General features: G+C 42.8%; 1 protein-coding gene across 2 annotated transcripts in view; it reads right to left on the reverse strand.

Moving 5' to 3' along the window:
• LOC139448536 (uncharacterized) overlaps positions 1–25,342 on the reverse strand; it is a 92,283-nt gene that overhangs the window by 14,891 nt on the left and 52,050 nt on the right. Inside the window, exons 1-2 of one of the 2 annotated variants that reach the window (XM_071230096.1) lie at positions 24,489–24,639; positions 6,966–7,196 (exon numbers count right to left, since the gene is read on the reverse strand). In XM_071230096.1, the coding sequence (XP_071086197.1) occupies positions 6,966–7,175 (210 nt within the window). In that variant the 5' untranslated portion in view covers positions 7,176–7,196; positions 24,489–24,639. Of the gene's footprint in view, positions 1–6,965; positions 7,197–24,488; positions 24,640–25,342 lie in introns of those variants that run through there. The other variant, XM_071230095.1, reaches the window with a different exon arrangement.

Genomic DNA, 25,342 nt, shown 5'->3' on the forward strand with positions numbered 1-25,342 from the left:
TGTACTAAATTATAACACCAATATCACTCCAACTTTATTAATTTTTTAAAACAATGTTAAGGTAAGAAATTCAAAGTATCATCAGTTTCTGAAAAGAAATAGACTATATCTTCGAAACATTACCAGCTGTCCAAAGCTGAGCTCAGTAAATGTGAAGATCCGGGTTAGAATAGGTCTTCAGCAACCCATGCTTGTCACAAGAGAGGACTAACGGGATCGGGTGGTAAAACTCGCTGATTTGGTTGATGCATGTAATCGTATCCCAATTGCGTGTATTAATGTTCATGAATTCGATTACTGGATTGACTAGACCAGACTCGATTATTTGCAGACCGCCGCCATATAGTAGCAGCTGGAATATTGCGTTAAACAACAAACAACAAAAATTAAAGTAAATAAATAAATGTACTATCATTCGGCGTTGTTTGTGTCATATTTTATTTTCTTCTATTTTCTAATACATAAGAATTAAAAAATGCCCCGATAGAAAGGAACACATTTAAAGTGGTACTCATACTACCCAAAAATATAATCTTTTATTCTTGATGTTAATTTTTGAATTCTGAAAAAAAACCATAAGTTTAGAATAGGTCACCACTGACATATGTTTGTCGTACGATGCTTAGTGGATCAGATGGCCAGGGTCGGCGACATTGTTGATTGCGTGTCAGAACGGTGTGTTCCTACTATAACTCACTGGATTGTATGGTCAAGACATTTTCAGGACGCCGTCAAATAACTGTAATATTGCTGAGTGCGGCGTTAAACAACAAACACACTCGTCCATGCCACGAGTTATGCCACGTCACGTATGGTTCCACATATAATAATATTGATCAAGTTTTCCGGCATTGCGATTTTGAGAAAAGGATTCGTAAAAAAAGATAAACTGTTATTATTTTACAGGGTTGTTTTCAAAGTATATTTTCTTATGACAGGTGCGAATAATTAATGCTGCGTCATATACCGAACCTGAAAAGCCCTGGACATATTGGTTTCTGGATGGAAGATTCGGAAAATATTTTTCACAATCTGACAGGTGTTTGGTGGAACTTCATTGTGAGTGAGTATGGTTGTACGTCGCATTTAACAACATTCATGCAATATCATGGCGGTGGACACGTAAAATGTGTATCATACTTTGTACAATGTAGGAAAACGAACCCGGGCCTTCGGCCTGACGAACGAACGCGTTACCCACAAGGCTACCCCATGCACCTCAAACAAAATGCATATCAATGACAAATCCACTCTCGGAGTACAAATCAAGCAAATATACATTCACAACTGTTGTATTCAGCCAAGCGACACCAATAAAACTCGACCAAAGTACTCCCAGTCGTCACTACTGCTGGCAACGTTTTGACAGACGAGTCCATATAGGACAGGCACTCTACGTTCATACACGTCTCCATATTAATGAGGGGGCACGGGTGGCCCAGTCGTCTGAGGCGCCGCGATTCGCTGTGCAGAGTTGCGTCCCTTGGGCACGCCAGAAACCTATGATTGTGGGTTAGAATCCTGGTTCGCCCCGATTATGTTTCTAGGTTTGTCAGCACCATACCCGTGCTCGTGGGTTTCACCGAAGTGGTAAACGTCTGAGACATGCATCACTTCGGGCTTTCCTCCCACATTAAGCTGACACGCCGTGATATAACTGGAATACTGTTAAAAGCGGCGTAAAACCAAACTCACTCACTCACTCCATATTAATGACTGCGAGCCGTGTCCTGATCTACATGGACACTTACAAATTACACTTAACAGTGCAAACGACGAACTCTCCGTGTCTTCTCTTCTCCGCGCCATTCCTATGACGTCAATATTTTGTCATTTAGCTATCAGAAGACTTCACCAGAAAAGACTCTAAGCATAGCCAATCTGTTCCTCGCCCTGGCGCCAATTGCAGCTGACGAGTCTTTAGTATCTGCAATCTACTTGCTATCAAATTAGTATCCCTGTTGGCAAGCTTCGATTTATCTAGCTTTGAACAAGCGGTTTCCTTAATGTGGCATGTCCTTGTTTTTATTATTCCAGGAATCAAGTCTGATCGCCAACTTAATCCCTCTGACACTAGCGTTAAAGAAAGATTTGATTATTATGTAAATAGCTGTAAGTGACGTCATGGTTGATGTGAGGGGTGACGCAAATAATGACAGAAGCAATCTGGTTTAGAATAACTATTTGTCTCGAATTAAATGAAGCCTTTTAGAAGATAACGTGTTTAAATTATTCCTAAACATGTTTTCAGGAGGCAAGCATTGCCCTTTGTGAAAGGCTCTGTCTAATCAAGTTTTTTGTGTGTTGGCTACACAGCCAGTAGTGCTCGTGGCTACTAATGGTCATTTATACATAATCATAATGAAATCAGAACTAGTTTGTGTGTTTACAAGATACGAAAGCCGTGGGCGTGAGTTATAACCAAATAAAAGGATGAGAAAATGGGACATTCCGTTATATGAGTTGAGTGCATTAGCAGGTGAGGTGAAATGGGGTTTAACGTCGCGTCCAAGATTATTGCACTTATACAGCGACGTGTGTGTGTGTGTGTGTGTGTGTGTGTGTGCGCGCGCGCGCGTGTGTGGCTGCTTGTACTAGTCCGGACTAATGCTGATTTATAGTGCTAGCTCCACTGAGATACCATGCTGCAGTTAAGCATGAATACCCAACTCAGACACAGTATACTAACTCTGGACTAGTACAGACGGACATACAGACAGACACCACCCAACCCCACCTCTACCCCACACCCCACACCTCTACCCCACACACCACACCCCACACACCACATACACGTGCAAGCTCGTCCCTACAATAATCTCGACCGCGACGATAAATTCTCTTTTCATCTCACCTCACCCACATGTATTTACTTGAGCTGGCATAGAGTCCATGGGGACACATTCTGTCTTGGATCTCATGTAGGAGCTAGCATAGAGTGATGGGGACCCATTCTGTCTTGGATCTTATGAAGGAGCTAGCATAGAGTGATGGGGACACATTCTGTCTTGGATCTCATGTAGGAGCTAGCATAGAGTGATGGGGACCCATTCTGTCTTGGATCTCATGTAGGAGCTAGCATAGAGTGATAGGGACCCATTCTGTCTTGGATCTTATGAAGGAGCTAGCATAGAGTGATGGGGACCCATTCTGTCTTGGATCTTATGAAGGAGCTAGCATAGAGTGATGGGGACACATTCTGTCTTGGATCTCATGAAGGAGCTAGCATAGAGTGATGGGGACCATTCTATCTTAGATCTCATGAAGGAGCTAGCATAGCGTAATGGGGACCCATTCTGTCTTGGATCTCATGTAGGAGCTAGCATAGAGTGATGGTGACCCATTCTGTCTTGGATCTTATGAAGGAGCTAGCATAGAGTGATGGGGACCCATTCTGTCTTGGATCTCATGAAGGAGCTAGCATAGAGTGATGGGGACACATTCTGTCTTGGATCTCATGAAGGAGCTAGCATAGAGTGATGGGGACCCATCCTGTCTTGGATCTTATGAAGGAGCTAGCATAGAGTGATGGGGACCATTCTGTCTTGGATCTCATGAAGGAGCTAGCATAGAGTGATGGGGACCCATTCTGTCTTGGATCTCATGAAGGAGCTAGCATAGAGTGATGGGGACCATTCTGTCTTGGATCTCATGTAGGAGCTAGCATAGAGTGATGGGGACCCATTCTGTCTTGGATCTTACGAAGGAGCTAGCATAGCGTAATGGTGACCCATTCTGTCTTGGATCTCATATAGGAGCTAGCATAGCGTAATGGGGACACATTCTGTCTTGGATCTTATGAAGGTGCTAGCATAGAGTGATGGGGACCCATTCTGTCTTGGATCTCATGAAGGAGCTAGCATAGAGTGATGGGGACCCATTCTGTCTTGGATCTTATGAAGGAGCTAGCATAGCGTGATGGGGACCCATTCTGTCTTGGATCTCATGAAGGTGCTAGCATAGAGTGATGGGGACCCATTCTGTCTTGGATCTCATGAAGGAGCTAGCATAGAGTGATGGGGAGACTTTCTGTCTTGGATCTTATGAAGGAGCTAGCATAGAGTGATGGGGACCCATTCTGTCTTGGATCTCATGAAGGAGCTAGCATAGAGTGATGGGGACCCATTCTGTCTTGGATGTTATGAAGGAGCTAGCATAGCGTGATGGGGACACATTCTGTCTTGGATCTCATGAAGGTGCTAGCATAGAGTGATGGGGACACATTCTGTCTTGGATCTCATGAAGGAGCTAGCATAGAGTGATGGGGACCATTCTGTCTTGGATCTTATGAAGGAGCTAGCATAGAGTGATGGGGACCATTCTGTCTTGGATCTCATGAAGGAGCTAGCATAGCGTAATGGGGACACATTCTGTCTTCGATCTTATAAAGGAGCTAGCATAGAGTGATGGGGACCCATTCTGTCTTGGATCTCATGTAGGAGCTGGCATAGAGTGATGGGGACCATTCTGTCTTGGATCTCATGAAGGAGCTAGCATAGAGAGATGGGGACCCATTCTGTCTTGGTCTCATGAAGGAGCTAGCATAGCGTAATAGGGACCCATTCTGTCTTAGATCTCATGAAGGAGCTAGCATAGAGTGATGGGGACACATTCTGTCTTGGATCTCATGAAGGAGCTAGCATAGAGTGATGGGGACCCATTCTGTCTTGGATCTCATATAGGAGCTAGCATAGAGTGATGGGGACCCATTCTGTCTTGGATCTCATGAAGGAGCTAGCATAGCGTAATGGGGACACATTCTGTCTTGGATCTCATATAGGAGCTAGCATAGAGTGATGGGGACCCATTCTGTCTTGGATCTCATGAAGGAGCTAGCATAGCGTAATGGGGACCCATTCTTTCTTGGATCTCATGAAGGAGCTAGCATAGAGTGATGGGGACCCATTCTGTCTTGGATCTCATGAAAGAGCTAGCATAGCGTAATGGGGACCCATTCTGTCTTCGATCTTATGAAGGAGCTAGCATAGCGTAATGGGGACCATTCTGTCTTGGATCTCATATAGGAGCTAGCATAGCGTAATGGGGACCCATTCTGTCTTGGATCTTATGAAGGTGCTAGCATAGAGGGATGGGGACCCATTCTGTCTTGGATCTTATGAAGGAGCTAGCATAGTGTGATGGGGACCCATTCTGTCTTCGATCTCATGAAGGAGCTGACATAGCGTGATGAGCTAGCATAGAGTGATGGGCATAGACATCTGGTGCCTGTCTTGCATAGGATATGAAGAGGCTAGCTTAGACAACTTGGTGTCTGTCCTGTCCGGGATATGAAGAGGCAAGCTTAGACAACTTGGTGTCTGTCCTGTACGGGATATGAAGAGGCTAGCAAAGACAACTTGGTGTCTCTCCTGTACGGGATATGAAGATGCTAGCATAGACAACCTGGTGCCTGTTCTGTACGGGATATGAAGAGGCTAGCATGGAAACTTGGTGCCTGTCCTGTACGGGATATGAAGACTCTAGCATTGACAACTTGGTGTCTGTCCTGTCTGGGATATGAAGAGGCTAACATAAACAACCTGGTGTCTGTCCTGTACGGGATATGAAGAAGCTAGCATAGACAACTTGGTGTCTGTCCTGTACGGGATATGAAGACGCTAGCATGACCTATTCTGCCCCGAAATTCCCCTGAGGGTAACACCATACTAAGCAACTCCCCCATGGCCTAAACTTTCCTATCACCCAGAAACTGCATACAAAGGTCAAAGATAGATTACCTCGCTTTCACAGGCTGTGATAATTTCTGGCAAATTAGCGATAACTTAAAATGCCACCTGTTCGTGACTCCGGGGGCTGTTGTTACAGTTAGGACTATTCTACATTCATAGACTAGATGTGTCTCTAGGCGTGCGTCATATATTATGAACAAATTCAGATTTGTGTTACATTTTACACTTGCCATGACATTAACGTTATAGAAGGAAAAACTACTATAGACGGAGGTGATGTGAAACGGGGCTCAACATGGCGTTCAACGTTAGAGTGAGCGAGGGAATGGAGAATGTGCTAGAGGAAAACCTAAAGTGATTTTGTGTGACGGTCTGTCTGTCTGTCTGTCAGTCAGTGGAGTTACCTCTCTACACATGTCAGCAGTGCACCATCTTGATTAAAGTTATCTCTCAAAACAGACACGTTATTGAGTCAACACTAAACTGCCCTAAGCCCTCCAAATGACCTTAGCGCTTAAACGATCGTATCTTCCGTACTTAAACCACTTTAAAATTCACATACGACAGTCGTAGCGCAAAGATCACTTTATGGAACGAGGCCTGTGCCTTTAAGATCACAAAGCCAACACACAAGTCGTTTGTGAAATGACTGCTCGCAGGCTCCCTTTAAGACGATGTTACTTAATAACCCGTAACCACTACTTTAAATATTGCTTTGGTGTGGGAAACCTAAACCTAGCCCTAACCCTGTATAAATGATTTTCTAATACTTCTTGCCAGGTAGGGCTAATGTGGTATTTTTAAATTCGAAGCAGGATTTACGGGCGGAAGTTTTGCCATATTGTCGACAGAATCCATATCGAAACTATATTGTCTCAGGTTTCTTGGAATTAACGATGTCTCATTACATAGTTTTTAAGGCATTTCATAGTTCTACGCGTTATGAGATTTAAACATCCCATATAACTTGGAACTGTGAAATAAAATTTAATATTTATCAAAGAATTATTCAAGCTTACGTTCCCCCAAAACAGATTGAGGCACACACTCATGCCTGTGTAACCGTCACGCTCAACATATTTCAGCCAATCGTATTGCGGCTCATATCCTACAATGTTTAAAATCCCATTCAACATTTGTCAACAAATCCAACTGCCGCACATGCAAACAAACAAACATACACACGTCTGTTTAACGTTGGTAAAATCACGTTTGCTGTTATGGGTATTATAACTGTTATTTACAATCGGCTCAACGATATCGGGCACCACTGACCGGAAATGCGTCAGGTGTATATGGCTGCGGTTCCATTTCCCCATTCTGCGGGACTTCTTCCACCTCACTTCCTGCATTGCCTTGTGGGACGGCTGTGTCTGTGTTTCGTTTGTTGTGAAGGAGGCTTGTGAGGGGTGTCGCGGACGTCAAATAATAACAAGAGGATAACAGAACAATACCAGCCAATACGCAGGAGTCTAGTCGTGGCATGTTGTTGCAGTGGACGAATATCTGAAACAAAGGAAAACAACATTATTGTCATGACAATAGTATTAAAAAACTGATCGGTTTGACGTAAAAGTGCTTATTTCTTGTATCCTTGTTCCTTATGATACAAGGGGTGGAATAGGTCTTCAGTAACCCATGCTTGCCGTAAATGGCGTCTATGCTTGTCGTAAGAGGCGACTAACGGGATCGGGTGGTCAGGTTCGTTGACTTGGTTGATGCATGTCATCGTATCCCAATTGCGGGGATCGATGCTCAAGATATCAATCACTTGATTGTCTTGTCCAGACTCGATTATCTACAGACTGCCGTCATATAGCTGGAATATTGCTAAGTGCGGCGTTAAACAACAAACCAACCAACCTAATGATACAAGTGCCATAGATGCCCCTCTAGATCAAGGCGCCGCCGTTCCACGAGCAGAGTTTCGTCCCTTTGGTGCGCCATAATCCTATAATCGAATACAAGATTCGCACTGATTCCGCCACTGATCTGTCAGCACCCATTCACGCTGGTTCCAGTAAGACAAAAACGTCTACCTGCATCCTCTCACTGATTATCAGATTAAAAGATAAAAGATAATTACAGTAAGTAATAAAATCAACTTTTTGTCAACAAGTCTTCTATTCGCAATTACGTCGATGTAAGCAATACCTCGTAATAGCAAGATCATAAAATTTTGTTTAAATATCATCCTTCACATAATGTGTGTAGATGGTTGTTTCTGTAAGGAAACCCTGCATTATGTCCTTAGTCCTTAGTTGCTTCCTAATTACTTGACCGCCTCCGTGGTCTAGTGGTAGAGCGTCAGCCCGGAGAGCGTCAGGGAAAGTCAGGGTTCGACCCCCGGCCGTATCATACCCAAAGACGTTAACAAATGGTGTTTGTTGTTACCCTGTCTGGCGCTCGGCATTAAAGGGCTAAAACAAGAACTATATACTGCTTGGAGTCAGTATGCAGTGTCTGAGTGGGGTATTCATGTTAAACTGCGGTATGAAATCTCAGTGGGGTAGCACTATAAATCAGCATCAGTCCGGACTAGTACAAGCAGCCACATGCACACACACACACACACACACACACACGCGCGCGCGCGCGCGCGACGTTAATCCCCATTCATCTTACCAGTGACCCAGTCATCTGAAGCGCCGACATTCGCTATGCAGAGTTGCGTCCCTTGGTCGTAGGTTTCCCCTGATGTTTCTTTGTTTCTTTGTTGTTTAACGCCACACTCAGCAATATTCCAGCTATATGACGGCGGTCTGTAAATAATCGAGTTTGGACCAGACAATCCAGTGATTGACATCATGAGCATCGATCTTCGCAATTGGGATCGATGACATGTATCAACCAAGTCAGCTAGCCTGACCACCTGATCCCGTTAGTCGCCTTTTACGACAAGCATAGTCGCCTTTTACGGCAAGCATGGGTGGCTGAAGACCTATTCTACCCCGGATCTTCACGGGTGGATTATGTTTCTAGGTTTGTCAGCACCATGCCCGTGTGTTTCACCAAAGTGGTAAACATCTGAAACCTGCATCACTGTTGGGCTTCCCTCTCGCATTAAGCTTACACGCCGTGATATAACTCACTCACTCTTCATTAACTGGTGTCACCATAATCAATAGAATTAATCAGAACCTATGGTGAATGGGGTTCCGGGACAGACGACTCGACATTGTATAATTTAGAACACAAAATGTAACTTATGGCTCGGACGTTCTCGGTAGTCGTGATGGATATAGTGCGGTTAAATGACGTCACTATCAACTGCCTTCGTGGCCACCCCGGGTAAGAATACTTCAACAGCAACCGATGTATCGGGTGGTCGATTGCGTGTCATCGTACACCGACATCGGTCACTGGATTGTCTGGACCAGACTCGATTATTTACAGGTCGCCGTGATTGCCCCATACATATATAAACTTGCTTATAGACCGCCAGCATAAAATGGGAATAGGGATAGTGGGGTAGCCTAGTGGTTAAAGCGTTCGCTCGTCACGCCGAACACCCGGGTTCAATTCCCGACACGGGTACAATGTGTGAAGCCTATTACTGGTGTCACCCGCCGTGATATTGTTTGAATATTGCTAAAAGCGGCGTAAAACCATACTCACTCACTCACTTACTCACTCATAAGAATATTGCGGAGTGCAACGTTAAACAACACACGTCATCAACTGGAGACGCAGCGGTCAACCAAGATGTGCTAGTGGGACAGTCGACTGATTGTTCGCTACGTGTTTAAAGATCAATCATCTGACCGGTGTTCCTAATTCCGTGGTCGACATCTCTATTACTTCCGAAAACGATTTCTGTGGGATTTGTGTTAGCAGAAGACAGCTAATCCTTTACAATCAATACACAAATTTGAAGAGCGACGTTACATGTGTCAAGTCGACGTGGCGTCTTAACGAATACACGTAGAGCATGATCTCCACGTGCACCGGGTCACACTGCACAGCAGCGCCATCTGCAACGGAAATGGAGTCTTCCGTCACACGCGGAACACGTTCGGCCCAAAAGTATAATAAGCCGAATAGCGACTCGTACCCCTCTCGTGGCCATCTTTGCGACTGGGTTCCGTCTAAGCGCAAACGGGCATAGCTAAAACTCGCTGCGTAATGATTCATTACATGTAAATTTCCCCCATATATCATATATATTCTAGATGCTATTAAAAACACATCGGGACTTACATTATTATAAAGTATGGTTGAACACATTTAAACGTGTCTTGGGTATGCAAAGCATATGTAAAATCAAACAATATTCCGGAGGGATTCTTACACCGCTGTAATTAAAGCCATACGCGCATTCTGATTGGTTTGTCTTATTTTCGAACATAACATTCATCGATGGGGCGGGGGGCAGTCTTCTTGATTACGGAATTGGGCGAGTGGTGGCGAATGCCCCAAAACGCTGTATTCACGGCGGTATGTCTTGAGTTGTTGTGGACGTCATCTGACGTTATTTCGGTAGTGTTGAGACCGTCTTCTCAATTGCAGATCACCCATCAAGTTCATGTTTCCTGTTCAATGTTTATATCAGCATTTTAAGGAGATTGTAACAAAAATACCCGAGCCAGGAGCTTGACTGCTTATTGAGTGCTTGCTTCAGATGTCTCACTTCCGGAACCCCTACGCCTCTGTTCTACCACGTTTCTCCCAAACCAGTTTTGCTTTAACATTTTGGAAGATTGTGGTGTTGTTATCGTTGTTCCAGTGAATATCAGTAATAGATATTGAAGCATATCTGTTTGGAAATGGTGTTTGGATCCCAAGTGACATTTTTAATAAACATTATAGTGTAGTCGTAGCTAACAAAACGCACAATCTTTGATTTGTTGAAAATTTGTTCTTTGATGACAAGCTTTCTTACAGAATACACGATGCCATTGAGAATGTGGTCAAATGTAACATATGGGATTACACTCACCCAAATATAACATATGTTACATTTGACCACTTTCTCAATTGCATCGTGTCTTCATAGCTTTCGGCCATGTGAGTGAGTGAGTGAGTGAGTGGGTATGGTTTTACGCCGCTTTTAGCAATATTCCAGCAATATCACGGCGGGGGACACTACCAATTGTCTGACTTTCATTTTTGTGGAAGCCTCGTTGGCTGAGAGGGTTGGATCGCTGACTTTGTGTGCTGGTGATTAGGTGCCTCACTCTGACAGTGCGGGGTTCGAGTCCCGGATAGAACTCAATCCAAAAAGTACTGGAATCTGTACTGTTCAAAGAGAGTGTAATCCGAAATATAACATATGTTACAACTTTCTTACTTTCTCTTTCCCCTTTGAGAACCCGCAGTAAAATATCTCACCCAGTAACTTGGATCGGATGTCAGACACGCTGACTTGGTTAACTGTATGTAATCGTACTCTGGGAAAATAAATTGGTATGTGCCATATCTTTTGCCACCAATTCCCTTGCTATTACGTACATATTTTACTAAATCTGTGTATAATTATTTTGTTTTGAGTTGCAGTAACGTGTGTACGAGAAGGTACATGTTTACGCGCCTAAGCTATCACTATAACTCTATGCCCTATGCCAAAAACAGTAGCACTTTAGTAGTGTTGCTATCTTAGCATCATCTAAGCGAATATCGAAATATAATGGGCGGTCGGGTAGCCAAGTGGTTAAAGCGTTCGCTTCTCACGCCGAAGACCCGGGTTCGATTCCCGACATGGGTACAATGTGTGAAGCCCATTTCTGGTGACCCCGCCGAAGACAGCAGCTTTGTGGTGTCAGCGACAAACAAAGCGGTAGAGCAGACGTGCGTACCCTTGTCGCGAACACCTAATGTCATCACTGAGTTTGAATGATCCATTCATATATTTTCCACCGCTATTTTGACATTTATGGAATCTGTTTCGCCGGATAATCGATACTGATTATCGTCTAGCGTTGACGTTTCACATCTTTATACACGAAGGTCCATCAACATTTCAGAAAGCGGTGTCATCGCTACGTAAGTCAATCTGAAGAGTTACGATCGTTTTAGCGCAAACATCGCTATCGCTTTGTGAAACGGGCCCTGGTATATGTATTATTAACATGATGTCCGCTCTGAAGCATGTGTGACAGAAGAAGATTGGGATGTCTTCCTTAATGACTGCTGAAATCAATCTGGCCAATACCTCTCGTCGACACTGCCCCAAACCTGTGTTTTTCCCGTCCCAAAATGTCAACAGTTACTCCTGTATTGAGACGGCGTAACGTATGTGGTGCTGCTCTAATACCAGGCCACGGCACAATCACACAGCACTACCGTGCGCTCCGCTCGGGTCGGTGACTTTCTCCCTTACAATTTGAATGGATTGTTTCGCTCCGGTAGCAAATAGAACTATTTTAGCAATCTAAAAGCTAATGATATTATTGGTTTTGTTATCGAGCGACATTTCCTTGAAGATATTTGCACCGTTGGACATTGTTTAAATTGAGGTCGTGTTCAAGGAGGACATGTTTAATTCAAAATTGATGTCATGCTTGGGGAACCAATATTTTATTCCGTTCCCAAAGCGTAAAAAATCCACTAAAATCTGTTGGATGAAGAATTGGCGATAACCCTGCTTCTGTACGGACCGTAATCGTTATAATGGCCATTGGACGGTGTATTTGGGGCAATGACGTCAGAATATTTTTATTTTAGTTGTGTGGTGAAAATAACATTGAAACAAAAGAGCATAGTTCATGTTTGTAGTTGCTCTTTTCAGAAATGTGATTATGAATCATCAATACTTAATTCAGGGGATTTTTTTAAATGGACGTTCGTCAAATAAAGTTCTTTAAGAAAACATTCCAATTTACTCGTACAAAGGCAATTCCATGACGCCATGTCAATTGTCTGTTTCTTCACTTGAGGCAGGGACATATATTTTACATGGAAAGCCCCATAAATCTGTGATATACATAAATATGTTTATGTTCAAGGTACAACACGACTGGTTTCTCGTTTACGACAACACGGCGAGGTTGCAAGAAGATCACGAAGCGAGGCATCTCTCACTCGGCTCATATCAATACACTAGATTATCTCGGCCATTAGTGAGATAAATCCATATTGAAACTTGACATACTAGTTTCACTCGTTCACATGACTAGCACATTTCACAACGCCATGCGACTGTCGTGTCCCTCATATTAATGTTGCTCGATATCAAATTGTGTCCCAAATCGTTGTTTTCCACATCCTCTATGATGTTGTACGATCGATCAGGAGGAATCGATCGATAGGCGGTTAACAATAAAATCAGTATCATTGATTTCCATTGCTGCCCGTGGTATTATGTCGATAACGGAATAGGCCCAGTGAATCCGTATGGACGAGATCTCAACGAAGTCACAACGAGATCAGGATACTATACAGTATCTCCCGTACCGACAGTCATAGCGCCAACACCCCGTGGTGATACCCAATTAGAAACAATCCCCAGCAACCTATAACAGGCGAGGGGAGGTCGGGTAGCCTAGAGGTTAAGCGTTCGCTCGTCACGCCCACGACCCGGGTTCTATTCTCCACATTGGTACAATGTGTGGAGCCATTTCTGGTGTTCCCCGCCGTGATATTGCTGGAATATTGCTACAAGCGGCGTAAAAACATACACTCACTGTAACAGGCGACCAACGGAGCCTCTTGTCAGGCTCAGTGACATGATGGTTGCGCGTCACTGTACTCTACGGCTTGGATCACTGGATTGTCTGGTCTCGATATATACCCTGGACCTTTCGCCAGCATATAGTTTCGTTTTGAGCCCGAATAATAATAATAACAATAATAATAATAATAATAATAATAATAATAATAATGATATATGCAGTGTGTTGAGAAGGTCAGCAACCCTACAGAGTCCTTCGCTTGGATGAGGTCGGCTGGCCTGAAAAGTGAAACAGAAGGCTTTCTGTTTGCTGCTCAGGACCTGTCATTCCACACTCGAAACCGTCAATGTGAGATTTTGCATCAAAACGTAAATATGTAATGTAGATTATGTAATGAATTTAATGAGACTGTCCAACACATTGTAAGTGGATGCCCAGCTTTGGCCCAAACACAGTACCTATGCCACATGAAGGAGTGGCTCGATCATGTTATTAGCGTCTTCGCCATGCTTGTGGTTTTGACACAGAGGTCCATCCATGGTACGACCCAGAATATGTAGAGGGTGTCATGGAAAATGATAAATACAAAATTCTTTGGAATAGGCCCGTATACAGCTTCAGACGTATCCAAGCCAACAAACCCGATCTTTGATAAATCCAATTGAATTTTCTGTTCCTTTTGACACTAATGTGATTTACAAGATTCAGGAAAAACATGGCATATGCTGGGACATCGCTTTCGAAAAGTCACGTTTGCATCCCGAGTACCAAGTTGTCCGACTCCTCATTGTTCTCGGTGTTTTTAATCTGATTTTAATATGTACAGGAAATATATATAGCGCTGAAATCCACATCACTGAGGGACATGCTCAAAGCGCGAGCAGCATATATACACATATACAAGAGTCTACAAAAATGGCAGCGTTCTTGCGTTGGAAAAGATAAGTGTTAAGTCCGGATTTGAAAGACGAGAGTTGGCTTTGATTTCGGTGTGAGAGGGGTACAATTCCACAAACAAGGGCCAGAAACACTGAAAGATCAGTAGCCAAAAGCCTTTAACTTCGATATTGGTACTTGCAGCTGTAATTGTTGATTTGACCTAGGAGTCATTGGAGTGACATAGTACCTTGTGATCTTGAAGGTGTGGAGGGGTTGTTCCGTGCTCTGCTTGATATGCCAAAGATAGGAGCTTGAAATTCAATTCTCCCACGAACGTGCAGCCAATGTAGAGACTTCAAAACTAGCGTAATATGATGTCTTCCTTTAGCCTGGAGATGATTCTTGAAGCAGTGTTTTGGATTTTCTGCAATCTGTACAGTTGTTGACTTGATATGTCTGTCAACAGACTGCTGCAGTTCCCGGTTCTCGAACATCCTACATCCGTCCAATCAAAACTGATGAGCGAGAGACATTTTGTGCTAATTTACATACAAGTGAGATGGATTCTGGGAGAGGGACACCAGATACCCTACATAATCGAGGATGTAAACTTTGGGGCACAAGAAAGTATACCGAGTTTTTTTGTTGTTGTGCATTTGAAAATCATTGTTGTTAAATTTGATTATGTCCATTTAACCATCACTCATTCCTGCAACAGTTTGTAAAACGTAATGTGTGGCTGAGTACTTTAGTGTGAAAATAAATTTGTTCAGTGAAGACTAGGGTAAGAAATGAATTTGTTCAATGAAGACTAGGGTAAGAAATGAATTTGTTGAATAAAGACTAGGGTAAGAAATGAATTTGTTCAATGAAGACTAGGGTAAGAAATGAATTTGTTCAATGAAGACTAGGGTAAGAAATGAATTTGTTGAATAAAGACTAGGGTAAGAAATGAATTTGTTCAATGAAGACTAGGGTAAGAAATGAATTTGTTCAATGAAGACTGGGGTAAGAAATGAATTTGTTCAATGAAGACTAGGGTAAGAAATGAATTTGTTCAATGAAGACTAGGGTAAGAAATGAATTTGTTCAATGAAGACTAGGGTAAGAAATGAATTTGCAATGACATGACCCCTACCGGGTTTGAAATGTAAATTTGTGCCGAATTCTTTTTAATTTTTTAAAGATAATATGTCGAAGATACCCAATCAGCAGTTTTCTATTACGCGAAAACTTTGTTTTTAGATTTTTGAAAGTTGTAAATAAAAATATATCTTAAAAAATGAAAACTTGTAGAAGTATTCTTTGAGTGCTGTCTAAGCACTCGTACGGTTCATGTTTAGGCTATAATATTGCTGACTAAGATATTTCCAACAGAAAATCAAACTATGATAAAATGAACTGAGAGGTACAGTTTCTTTTGCTCCTCGGTATAATTACACATGTAACTAGCTTGACTTCTAATACGATCATTCCTTATCAAGTGTTGATTGAAAGTCCGTACGATACATATTGGAATTTTTTAGATCTTGTGTTTAGAGGCATTGCTTCAAGACATATATGTATTTTTCTCTGAAAGAATAAGTCGAGCATCTTTTCACAACACACTGACCCTGTCAAGTTTTGTGTAAGTAAAATCTAATGCAAAATTATTTGTCCCCTTATTTTCTGGAACAAATTAGATTTACATATACGCCCACATCAAAGGATAGTTTCCTATAGCATTCGCACACCAGCAGCAAGACAGCTGTTATAGATATCACATTTGACCTTGTCGTTGATCAATACAGTTTACTACCAAACTTGCCCGCGTTATTCACACAATTTGTCTATAAAACAGATTCAGTTTATCTCCATGTCGCCAAACACTAGTATCTCCATTAGTCATACACCATGTCATCTCCATCAACCTTCCATAAACGGGGAAGCATCTCCATCAACCTTCCATAAACCCAGAAGCGCCTCCATCAATATATATGGCCCTTTGCAGCAGCACATCAGAGCCCAAGTTCCCCACGAGCCTACAACTTTTATCGCAACGATTATCTTGCATTGTTGCCGCATCTCGTCACAATGTGTCCGACTTATATAGGTGAAAAACCGTAAACTATACAATATCTGTCACCAACGAGCTGTCATCAGGAAGGCTTTAAGAAAAAGATGTCTGCTCGTGAGATGTTGTGCTCACTACTCAACTAGAAATGTTGTCTATCGAGATTGTTTTTACGACATGTTGTATGTCAAAATGAAGCGATGCGGATGATTACCACAGACAAAAAGTCAAAGGGTCAAATATTGGGAGTTATATATGTAAAAAGGTTAATTACCATTTTACGTCATATTGCGTCTTGGTGACGGCAAAGGTATAGGGAGCAGCGCTCTAACAAAATGTCTCAGAATTGTCTGGTCCATCACTTGATTGTCTTGTCAAGTCTCGATTGTTAACAGGCCGTCGTATGGCAGGAGTACTGATGCGCAGCGTCATCCAACAAACTCTTACATTCTTATGCAAATTGGGGGGCACAGGTGGCCAAGTCGCCTAAGGCGCCGCGATTCGCTGTGCAGAGTTGCGTCCCTTGGGCACGCCAAACACCTATGATTGTGGGTTAGAATCCCGGTTCGCCCCAATAATGTTGCTAGGTTTGTCAGCACCATACCCGTGCTCGTGGGTATTAAGCTGACACGCCGTGATATAACTGGAATACTGTTAAAAGCGGCGTTAAACCAAACTCACTCACTCACTCACACTCTTATGCAAATTGTGTGAGTGGCGGGCGCTAGTGGTAGAGCAGGTAATGCTTAACCTGTTTGCGAACACCTGTGTCATCACTGATTTTCAGTAACCCTTTTTATATAATTTTCACCGCTATCTGATTGAAATCTGTGAAGACGTGACGTGAAGGTCCATCAACGTTTCAGAATGCGATCTCAGCGCTACCTACGTCAATGTTAATAGTTAAGGTCGTCTTGGCTCTCAGATCACTTCGTGAAATGATATATCTAGTACATCTTTAATCCCCTTCTGCATGGCTGTGTGTTTTGCACTCCTGTCGGACCTAAATGCTCGTCCAATGGTATTCTCACTCCAACAAATAAATGTTTTACTTATATAGACACTATTCACATTCTCGAAAAGATGGCATCCTGCCCTGAGATAAAGTTCTCGCAGTTGAAATTCGCGTTTCAAAAAATATTTGCTCGGAAAGAAAAACGAAGTAGGGAGGTCATTGCATTGCATTGTTCCGTCGTTCAAGCTCTCCGCTTTTCCGTCTTAAGTTTCAACGCCGATACAAGAACCGTAGCACTTCGAAAATGGCTCAGACGATGTCATTGTGAACTATTTTGCACGTACCTTGACGAACATATAAGAAATCTTGAAGCACATATCCTAAATCTTGACGCGCATCTCAAATCTTGATTTAGACTAGTGGGTAGAGCAATGGCGTGTCACGCTGAAGTCCCACGTTCAATTCCTGATCTTTTTCGAATCTCAATCTACAGCGTACTAAATATTGTTGCACTTATCCTCAATTTAAACGCACATTTTAGAATGTAAAAACTTAGGGAAAACCAAGAATTCCGTGCGAATAGACCAGGGATCGCAATTGAGGTGAATCTAGGATATGAATCCATTACTAGCGGGTCCTGGCACATCTCACTGGTGAATCTAGTTATTACTACATACTTTTTGTTATTTTTTATATTTTGAAAAGGCCCAGGTTTGATTCCCTTTAACTGAATTCAGATTCTTGTGGTAAAATTATATGGTAATATCATATTGATCATAAGATTTCAAAAAATTAAAGTTTACTGCGAAAAAAAGTGGAATTTGAAAAAAAATGAAATTTGGACAATCTTCAAAAGATATTAATTTTTAAGAACGATTTCCTCCCAACCGAGCAAGGGGTCCCACTTGGCTGTTTCAGTTCATAACTCGAAAATCTCGAGAATTCTAATTAGACTACGACGCAAAAGTTGATTATCGTGCTATGCAGTAAAATTGCGAATAATCTGCGGATATTCCGCGGATAAGTTGCAAATAATTCGCGAATAGTTTGCGACAAATTCGCGAATAAGTTGCAAATATTTCGCGATTAATTTGCGAATGATTTGCGAATAAGTTGCAAATAATTCGCGGATTTCTACGATAACTATTGTATTGCTTCACGGCACTAACTAGGAGTTTTAAGGGATTATCGCGCCGTAAACGCGTGGCGGGCCATGGCAATAGTCTCTTTACATACAATGTATACTATGATGCAATGGATTGCAGGTACATGCATTTGTTCTCCTTCAATCTACTGTACTTAACATTTGAAGTCATCTTAGAGATTCAAGGAGTACTGTTATTGTGTGGTATTATGAATGGAATTAGAATATGAATAGTGAAAAACAGTCTACATATGAGATGTACACGTATAACTTCCACCACCACGCTTGTGCCGACGCCCGGGGGTCATAAAACTAATTGGTGTAATTTGGGGCAACTAGTTTCGCAGATTCTCCGCAGTTTCTCCGCGGAGTGTTTGCGTAGCTACGCCGACATTTGTCGTAGTTGACGCGTAGCTACGCAAAAGTGTTACAAACATCCTGCGTAGTTGACGCGTAGCTACGCAAAAGTGTTACAAACATCCTGCGTAGTTGACGCGTAGCTACGCAAAAGTGTTACAAACATCCTGCGTAGTTGACGCATAGCTACACAAAAGTGTTACAAACATTCTGCGTAGTTGACACGTAGCTACGCAAAAGTGTTACAAACATCCTGCGTAGTTGACGCATAGCTACACAAAAGTGTTACAAACATCCTGCGTAGTTGACGCGTAGCTACACAAAAGTGTTACAAACATTCTGCGTAGTTGACGCGTAGCTACGCAAAAGTGTTACAAACATCCTGCGTAGTTGACGCATAGCTACACAAAAGTGTAACAAACATTCTGCGTAGTTGACGCGTAGCTACGCAAAAGTGTTACAAACATCCTGCGTAGTTGACGCGTAGCTACGCAAAAGTGTTACAAACATCCTGCGTAGTTGACGCATAGCTACACAAAAGTGTAATAAACATCCTGCATAGTTGACGCGTAGCTACGCAAAAGTGTTACAAACATCCTGCGTAGTTGACGCGTAGCTACGCAAAAGTGTTACAAACATTCTGCGTAGTTGACGCGTAGCTACGCAAAAGTGTTACAAACATTCTGCGTAGTTGACGCATAGCTACGCAAAAGTGTTACAAACATCCTGCGTAGTTGACGCGTAGCTACGCAAAAGTGTTACAAACATTCTGTGTAGTTGACGCATAGTTACGCAAAAGTGTTACAAACATCCTGCGTAGTTGACGCGTAGCTACGCAAAAGTGTTACAAACATTCTGCGTAGTTGACGCGTAGCTACGCAAAAGTGTTACAAACATTCTGCGTAGTTGACGCATAGCTACGCAAAAGTGTTACAAACATCCTGCGTAGTTGACGCGTAGCTACGCAAAAGTGTTACAAACATTCTGTGTAGTTGACGCATAGTTACGCAAAAGTGTTACAAACATCCTGCGTAGTTGACGCGTAGCTACGCAAAAGTGTTACAAACATTCTGCGTAGTTGACGCGTAGCTACGCAAAAGTGTTACAAACATCCTGCGTAGTTGACGCGTAGCTACGCAAAAGTGTTACAAACATTCTGCGTAGTTGACGCGTAGCTACGCAAAAGTGTTACAAACATCCTGCGTAGTTGACGCGTAGCTACGCAAAAGTGTTACAAACATTCTGCGTAGTTGACGCGTAGCTACGCAAAAGTGTTACAAACATTCTGCGTAGTTGACGCGTAGCTACGCAAAAGTGTTACAAACATCCTGTGTAGTTGACGCGTAGCTGAGCAAAAGTGTTACAAACATTCTGCGTAGTTGACGCGTAACTACGCAAAAGTGTTACAAACATTCTGCGTAGTTGACGCGTAGCTACGCAAAAGTGTTACAAACATTCTGCGTAGTTGACGCGTAGCTACGCAAAAGTGTTACAAACATCCTGTGTAGTTGACGCGTAGCTGAGCAAAAGTGTTACAAACATTCTGCGTAGTTGACGCGTAGCTACGCAAAAGTGTTATAACCATTCTGCGTAGTTGACGCGTAGCTACGCAAAAGTGTTACACACATTCTGCGTAGTTGACGCGTAGCTACGCAAAAGTGTTACAAACATTCTGCGTAGTTGACGCGTAGCTACGCAAAAGTGTTACAATCATCCAGCGTCGTCCCCGTGGAGAATTTGCGAAATAAAGTAAAAGACTTTTGCGTTGTAGTGTATTTTCGTTTCTGCTTGAAAAAAACATAATTTAACCAGTTGATATAAATAATAAAAAGTTTTAATCTAAGTAGTGTTCCCATAACGACATATGGTAATGGGGTTTCAAGTGGAAAATGTGATTTAAACATTTACAGACGAGGAACATTGAACTTAGCCTTCAAGGCTAGGATCATAATGTTAATCGATATGGGTTGTTGTGATGTTTAAAACTCACTTCGTAGGAGAACTCATGTGCTTCAGTCTTAATGGGCAACAAAACACACCATGAATTTTTCTGACAATAACTGTCTGCCAGATCACGCAATCGCGAAAGTGCTTATGAGAGTGCAAACAAGAGAAACCTCGAACAACTGATATTGCGAGAATTAAAAAACACGTTATCTGTTTTTCCCGAGAAGTAATTCAGTTGATTGCTCTGAAGTCTTCAATATTTGATAGCAGAGTATGAACCCTTTTGTCTTAACACCAGCGTGTACATGCGTGTGACTTAGAAATGTCAAGGAAATGTCTACGAGAACACGGTGGTGATTGAAACTATAAACAGTAACCTTTTAATCCAAAACATAACAGTTAATGTGTTCATGGCATAGGTGTACATTTCATTGTGATATTAACTGACACAGACCGACGGACACTCACTCACTCACTTGATGTCTTATATCAGACCGACGGACAAACTCCCCCCCCACACCCACACACACACCTCTCTCTCTCTCTCTCTCTCTCTCTCTCTCTCTCTCTCTCTCTCTCTCTCTCTCTCTCTCTCTCTCTCTCATGATAGTATTTGTCAAGCCGAATGAAACGAGTTTTAAAAAAAAATTAAGTGTTCTACTAGTAGCTACTGATAAATTGGTTGTTTTCTAACATTATCTAAGAACATCCAACAGTATTTCCACGTGTATAGCGTCGGGTGTCTCTGTTGATACATAAATAGGTTGGTAAAGATTGTGTTCTATAACTTCAGGTTATGAAATCAAAGCCTACTTTGAGAAATACCTTGTCTGTGGCACATATAGGTTGAGACACGAGTCTCTCAACAAAAAACATAACATAAAACAATTAACGTGAATATGTATTCCTGTAAAATCATGGACAATCTCTCAGCAGATCATCTTACGAAAATGTGTTTTTGAAACAATTGACCTCTTCACCGCTTAACAAATTTAAGAACGGAACAAGTGAACCATTTTAAATTTTGTTGTAACCTTGAATTTACAATTCCAGCGTAATATGTCTGCGCTCACTCACACACTCACTCACTCACTCAATCACCCACTCACTCACATAATAACCAAACCGGTTAGTCAACCCAAGCGGTCACCAGCCGCTACATTGATTGAATACAACTAAAACGGCGTCAAACAATTCTCGCTCACTCTATTGAAAGGACGACTGTTTGAGCAAGCAACCGCTAAACAATCAACAACTGTAACAACCCATTTGTCTGGTTAAAATAACGTATTATTAACGCAGTGTAATGTGGTCATTTGGTAGTGGTGACATTTTGTAATTCACCACGTATGTCAATTATATTGCCCAGATAGAATACACGCCGACACGCCACCCTCACCTCTCCCAAGCCCCGTCATACCGAGTGACTGGCACAGATCGTTGCAACCATTAGCCGACATACTTCATACTAGCAGTAGTTCCGTGCAGTGCAGAGCACGTACAGCCCACCAGCTGACCGGAGCACATTACACAAGATACAGTCGGTGACCACTGGACAGTGTAATAGGTAGTCATGCGACAACAAGATTTTCTAAACGGTTCCACAAAGTTGTGGCCTAATGTCCTCATTGCAAACAATACTACAGTATTCGAAGCACATTGTAACATCAGGTTACATAGTAACCGCGGATGGACACATAGAAACGACAGGGTCTACTCATAATAACAGCAGGATCTACACATAGCAACGTGTGGATACATATAGTAACAGCAGGATCTACACATAGCAACGTGTGGATGCATATAGTAACGGCAGGATTTACACATAATAACAGCAGGATCTACACATAGCAACGTGTGGATACATATAGTAACAGCAGGATCTACACATAGCAACGTGTGGATACATATAGTAACAGCAGGATCTACACATAGCAACGTGTGGATACATATAGTAACAGCAGGATTTACACATAGTAACAGCAGGGTCTACACATAGCAACGTGTGGATACATATAGTAACGGCAGGATTTACACATAGTAACGACAGGGTGTACTCATAGTAACAGCAGGATCTACTCATAGTAACAGCAGGATCTACACATAGCAACTTGTGGATACTCACATAGTAACCGCAGGATCTACACGTAGTAACCGCGGGATCTACACATAGTAACAATACGATGAACACACTATTACCGCGGGATCTACACATAGTAGTGAGTGAGTGAGTATGGTTTTACGCCGCTTTTAGCAATATTCCAGCAATACCACGGCGGGGGACACCAGAAATGGGCTTCACACATTGTACCCATGTCGGGAACCGAACCCGGGTCTTCGGCGTGACGAGCGAACGCTTTAACCACTAGGCTACCCGACCGCCCTTCAACACATAGTAACAGCGGGAACTACTCACAGTATTGTTTGTTTGTTGTTTAACGCCGCACTTAGCAATATTCCAGCTAAATGACGGCAGTCTGTAAACAATCGAGTATGGACCAGACAATCCAGTGATTGACATCATGAGTATCGATCCACGGAATTTGGATACATGTAAGATGACATGCATCAACCAAGTCAGCGAGCCTGACCACCCGATCCCGTTAGTCGCCCCTTACGACAAGCATAGTCGCCCCTTACGGCAAGTATGGTTTGCTGAAGACCTATTCTACCCCGGATCTTCACGGATTACTACTCGAAATAACAGAAGGATCTGCACATATTAACTGTGGGATATACACATAGTAACGGCCGGGTCTACGCACAGTAACAACAGAATCTAAACATTGTAAAGCAAAATCTACACACAGAAACGGCAGGATTTACAAAAAGTAACGAAGGTTCTACACTTACTTACAGAAGGATCTACCGCGGGATCTACTCACAACAACAACAAGATCTACACATCGTAAAGGAAGGATCTAGACTTAGAAACAGAGGTCTGCACTTAGAAACAGAAGGATTGACACATAGTAACGGCAGGATCTACACACAGTAACGACAGGATCTACACATAGTAACGGCAGGATCTACACATAGTAACGGCAGGATCTACACATAGTAACGGCAGGATCTACACACAGTAACGACAGGATCTAAACATAGAAACGGCAGGATCTACACATAACAACGTGTAGATACACATAGTAGCGGCAGGATTTACACCCAGCAACGACAGGATTTACACATAGTAACAGCAGGATCTACACATAACAACGTGTAGATACACATGGTAACGGCAGGATTTACACATAGTAACAGCAGGATCTACACATAGTAACGGCAGGATCTACACATAACAACGTGTAGATACACATGGTAACGGCAGGATTTACACATAGTAACAGCAGGATCTACACACAGCAACAACAGGGTCTACACATAGTAACGGCAGGATCTACACATAGTTACAGCAGGATCTACACACAGCAACGTGTAGATACACATGGTAACGGCAGGATTTACACATAGTAACAGCAGGATCTACACATAGTAACGGCAGGATCTACACATTACAACGTGTAGATACACATAGTAACGGCAGGGTCTACACATGGTAACGGCAGGATCTACACATAGTAACGGCAGGATCTACACATAGTAACGGCAGGGTCTACACATGGTAACGGCAGGATCTACACATAGTAACGACGTGGTCTACACATGGGAACGGCAGGATCTACACAGAGTATCGTCAGGATCTACACATAGTAAGGGCAGGATCTACATATAGTAACGACAAGATTTACACATAGTAACATCAGAGTCTACACGTGGTAACGTGTGTAGCTAACCCATCAGTCGGTCCGCACACCACCACCACCCCCGTCCAACAATGCCGTTAGTAACCTACCTTCCAGGCAAGTGGAAAAGTGTGTCGTCCCGCTGACTACCGCTTCCGGGGCTGGCACCAACACAGGACTGGAAGACCGTGTGACGGAGAGGAAACTGCACGTGCTTCTCTACACCTCTAAGTCTCCTTCTCTCGAATCTTGCCAGCCATCTAATACTGTTGCGATAACTAATTCATGTGAGCAGTCTATAGGCTGGTTCTGACCTTAAACCATGCCTCCCTGCTTTGATATTCATAGACGTACCGACACAGCCCTTCGTCATGCATACGGCCAATATCCGACAAATGTCATTCCTATTTCGGTTCGTTAGTTCGCTAACCTCTTTTGTTCCAATCCTAATTTTATATCAGCTCTGCTACTGATATTGCACGGCTAAACGCCGCCTCGTAAGCATTTCATTAGGAGGGCGGTAGTGACAATGTAATTATGTTCTGTATACCTCGGTCAGGTCCAGTTCCGGTCATCCGTCTGGACACTGCCATTCCCTGGACAGACACTGGTGTTACTGGATCTGACCACCGAAACACGGATGCGATGGCGCCTTCCGATGGATGTCTAGATCCCTGACGTGAGTGACGTTATTAAATGAGGATGTGATACTATACCACGACAGGTATTGAAGTTCCTTCATCCTTGCATCAGTGTGTCAAGCGTACTAGGTGGCCATATGAGGCATGTGTTCGCCCTTTGCGACCACGTCGATTCCAGTAACAACCCCCTTCGCCGAAAACACGCTCATTCCTTTAAAAGAGCCTATTGAATCAAAATGGTTATATGTCGGTAATTCGTTTGTGCAGGATCCGGTGCTCCTGGGTTCGAATCACGGATTCTCTCCGATTATGATCCTTGGTCT

The sequence above is a fragment of the Haliotis cracherodii genome, unplaced genomic scaffold, assembly GCF_022045235.1.
Source record: "Haliotis cracherodii isolate W230 unplaced genomic scaffold, xgHalCrac1.p SCAF_7, whole genome shotgun sequence".
In the NCBI taxonomy this organism is placed as follows: domain Eukaryota; kingdom Metazoa; phylum Mollusca; class Gastropoda; order Lepetellida; family Haliotidae; genus Haliotis; species Haliotis cracherodii.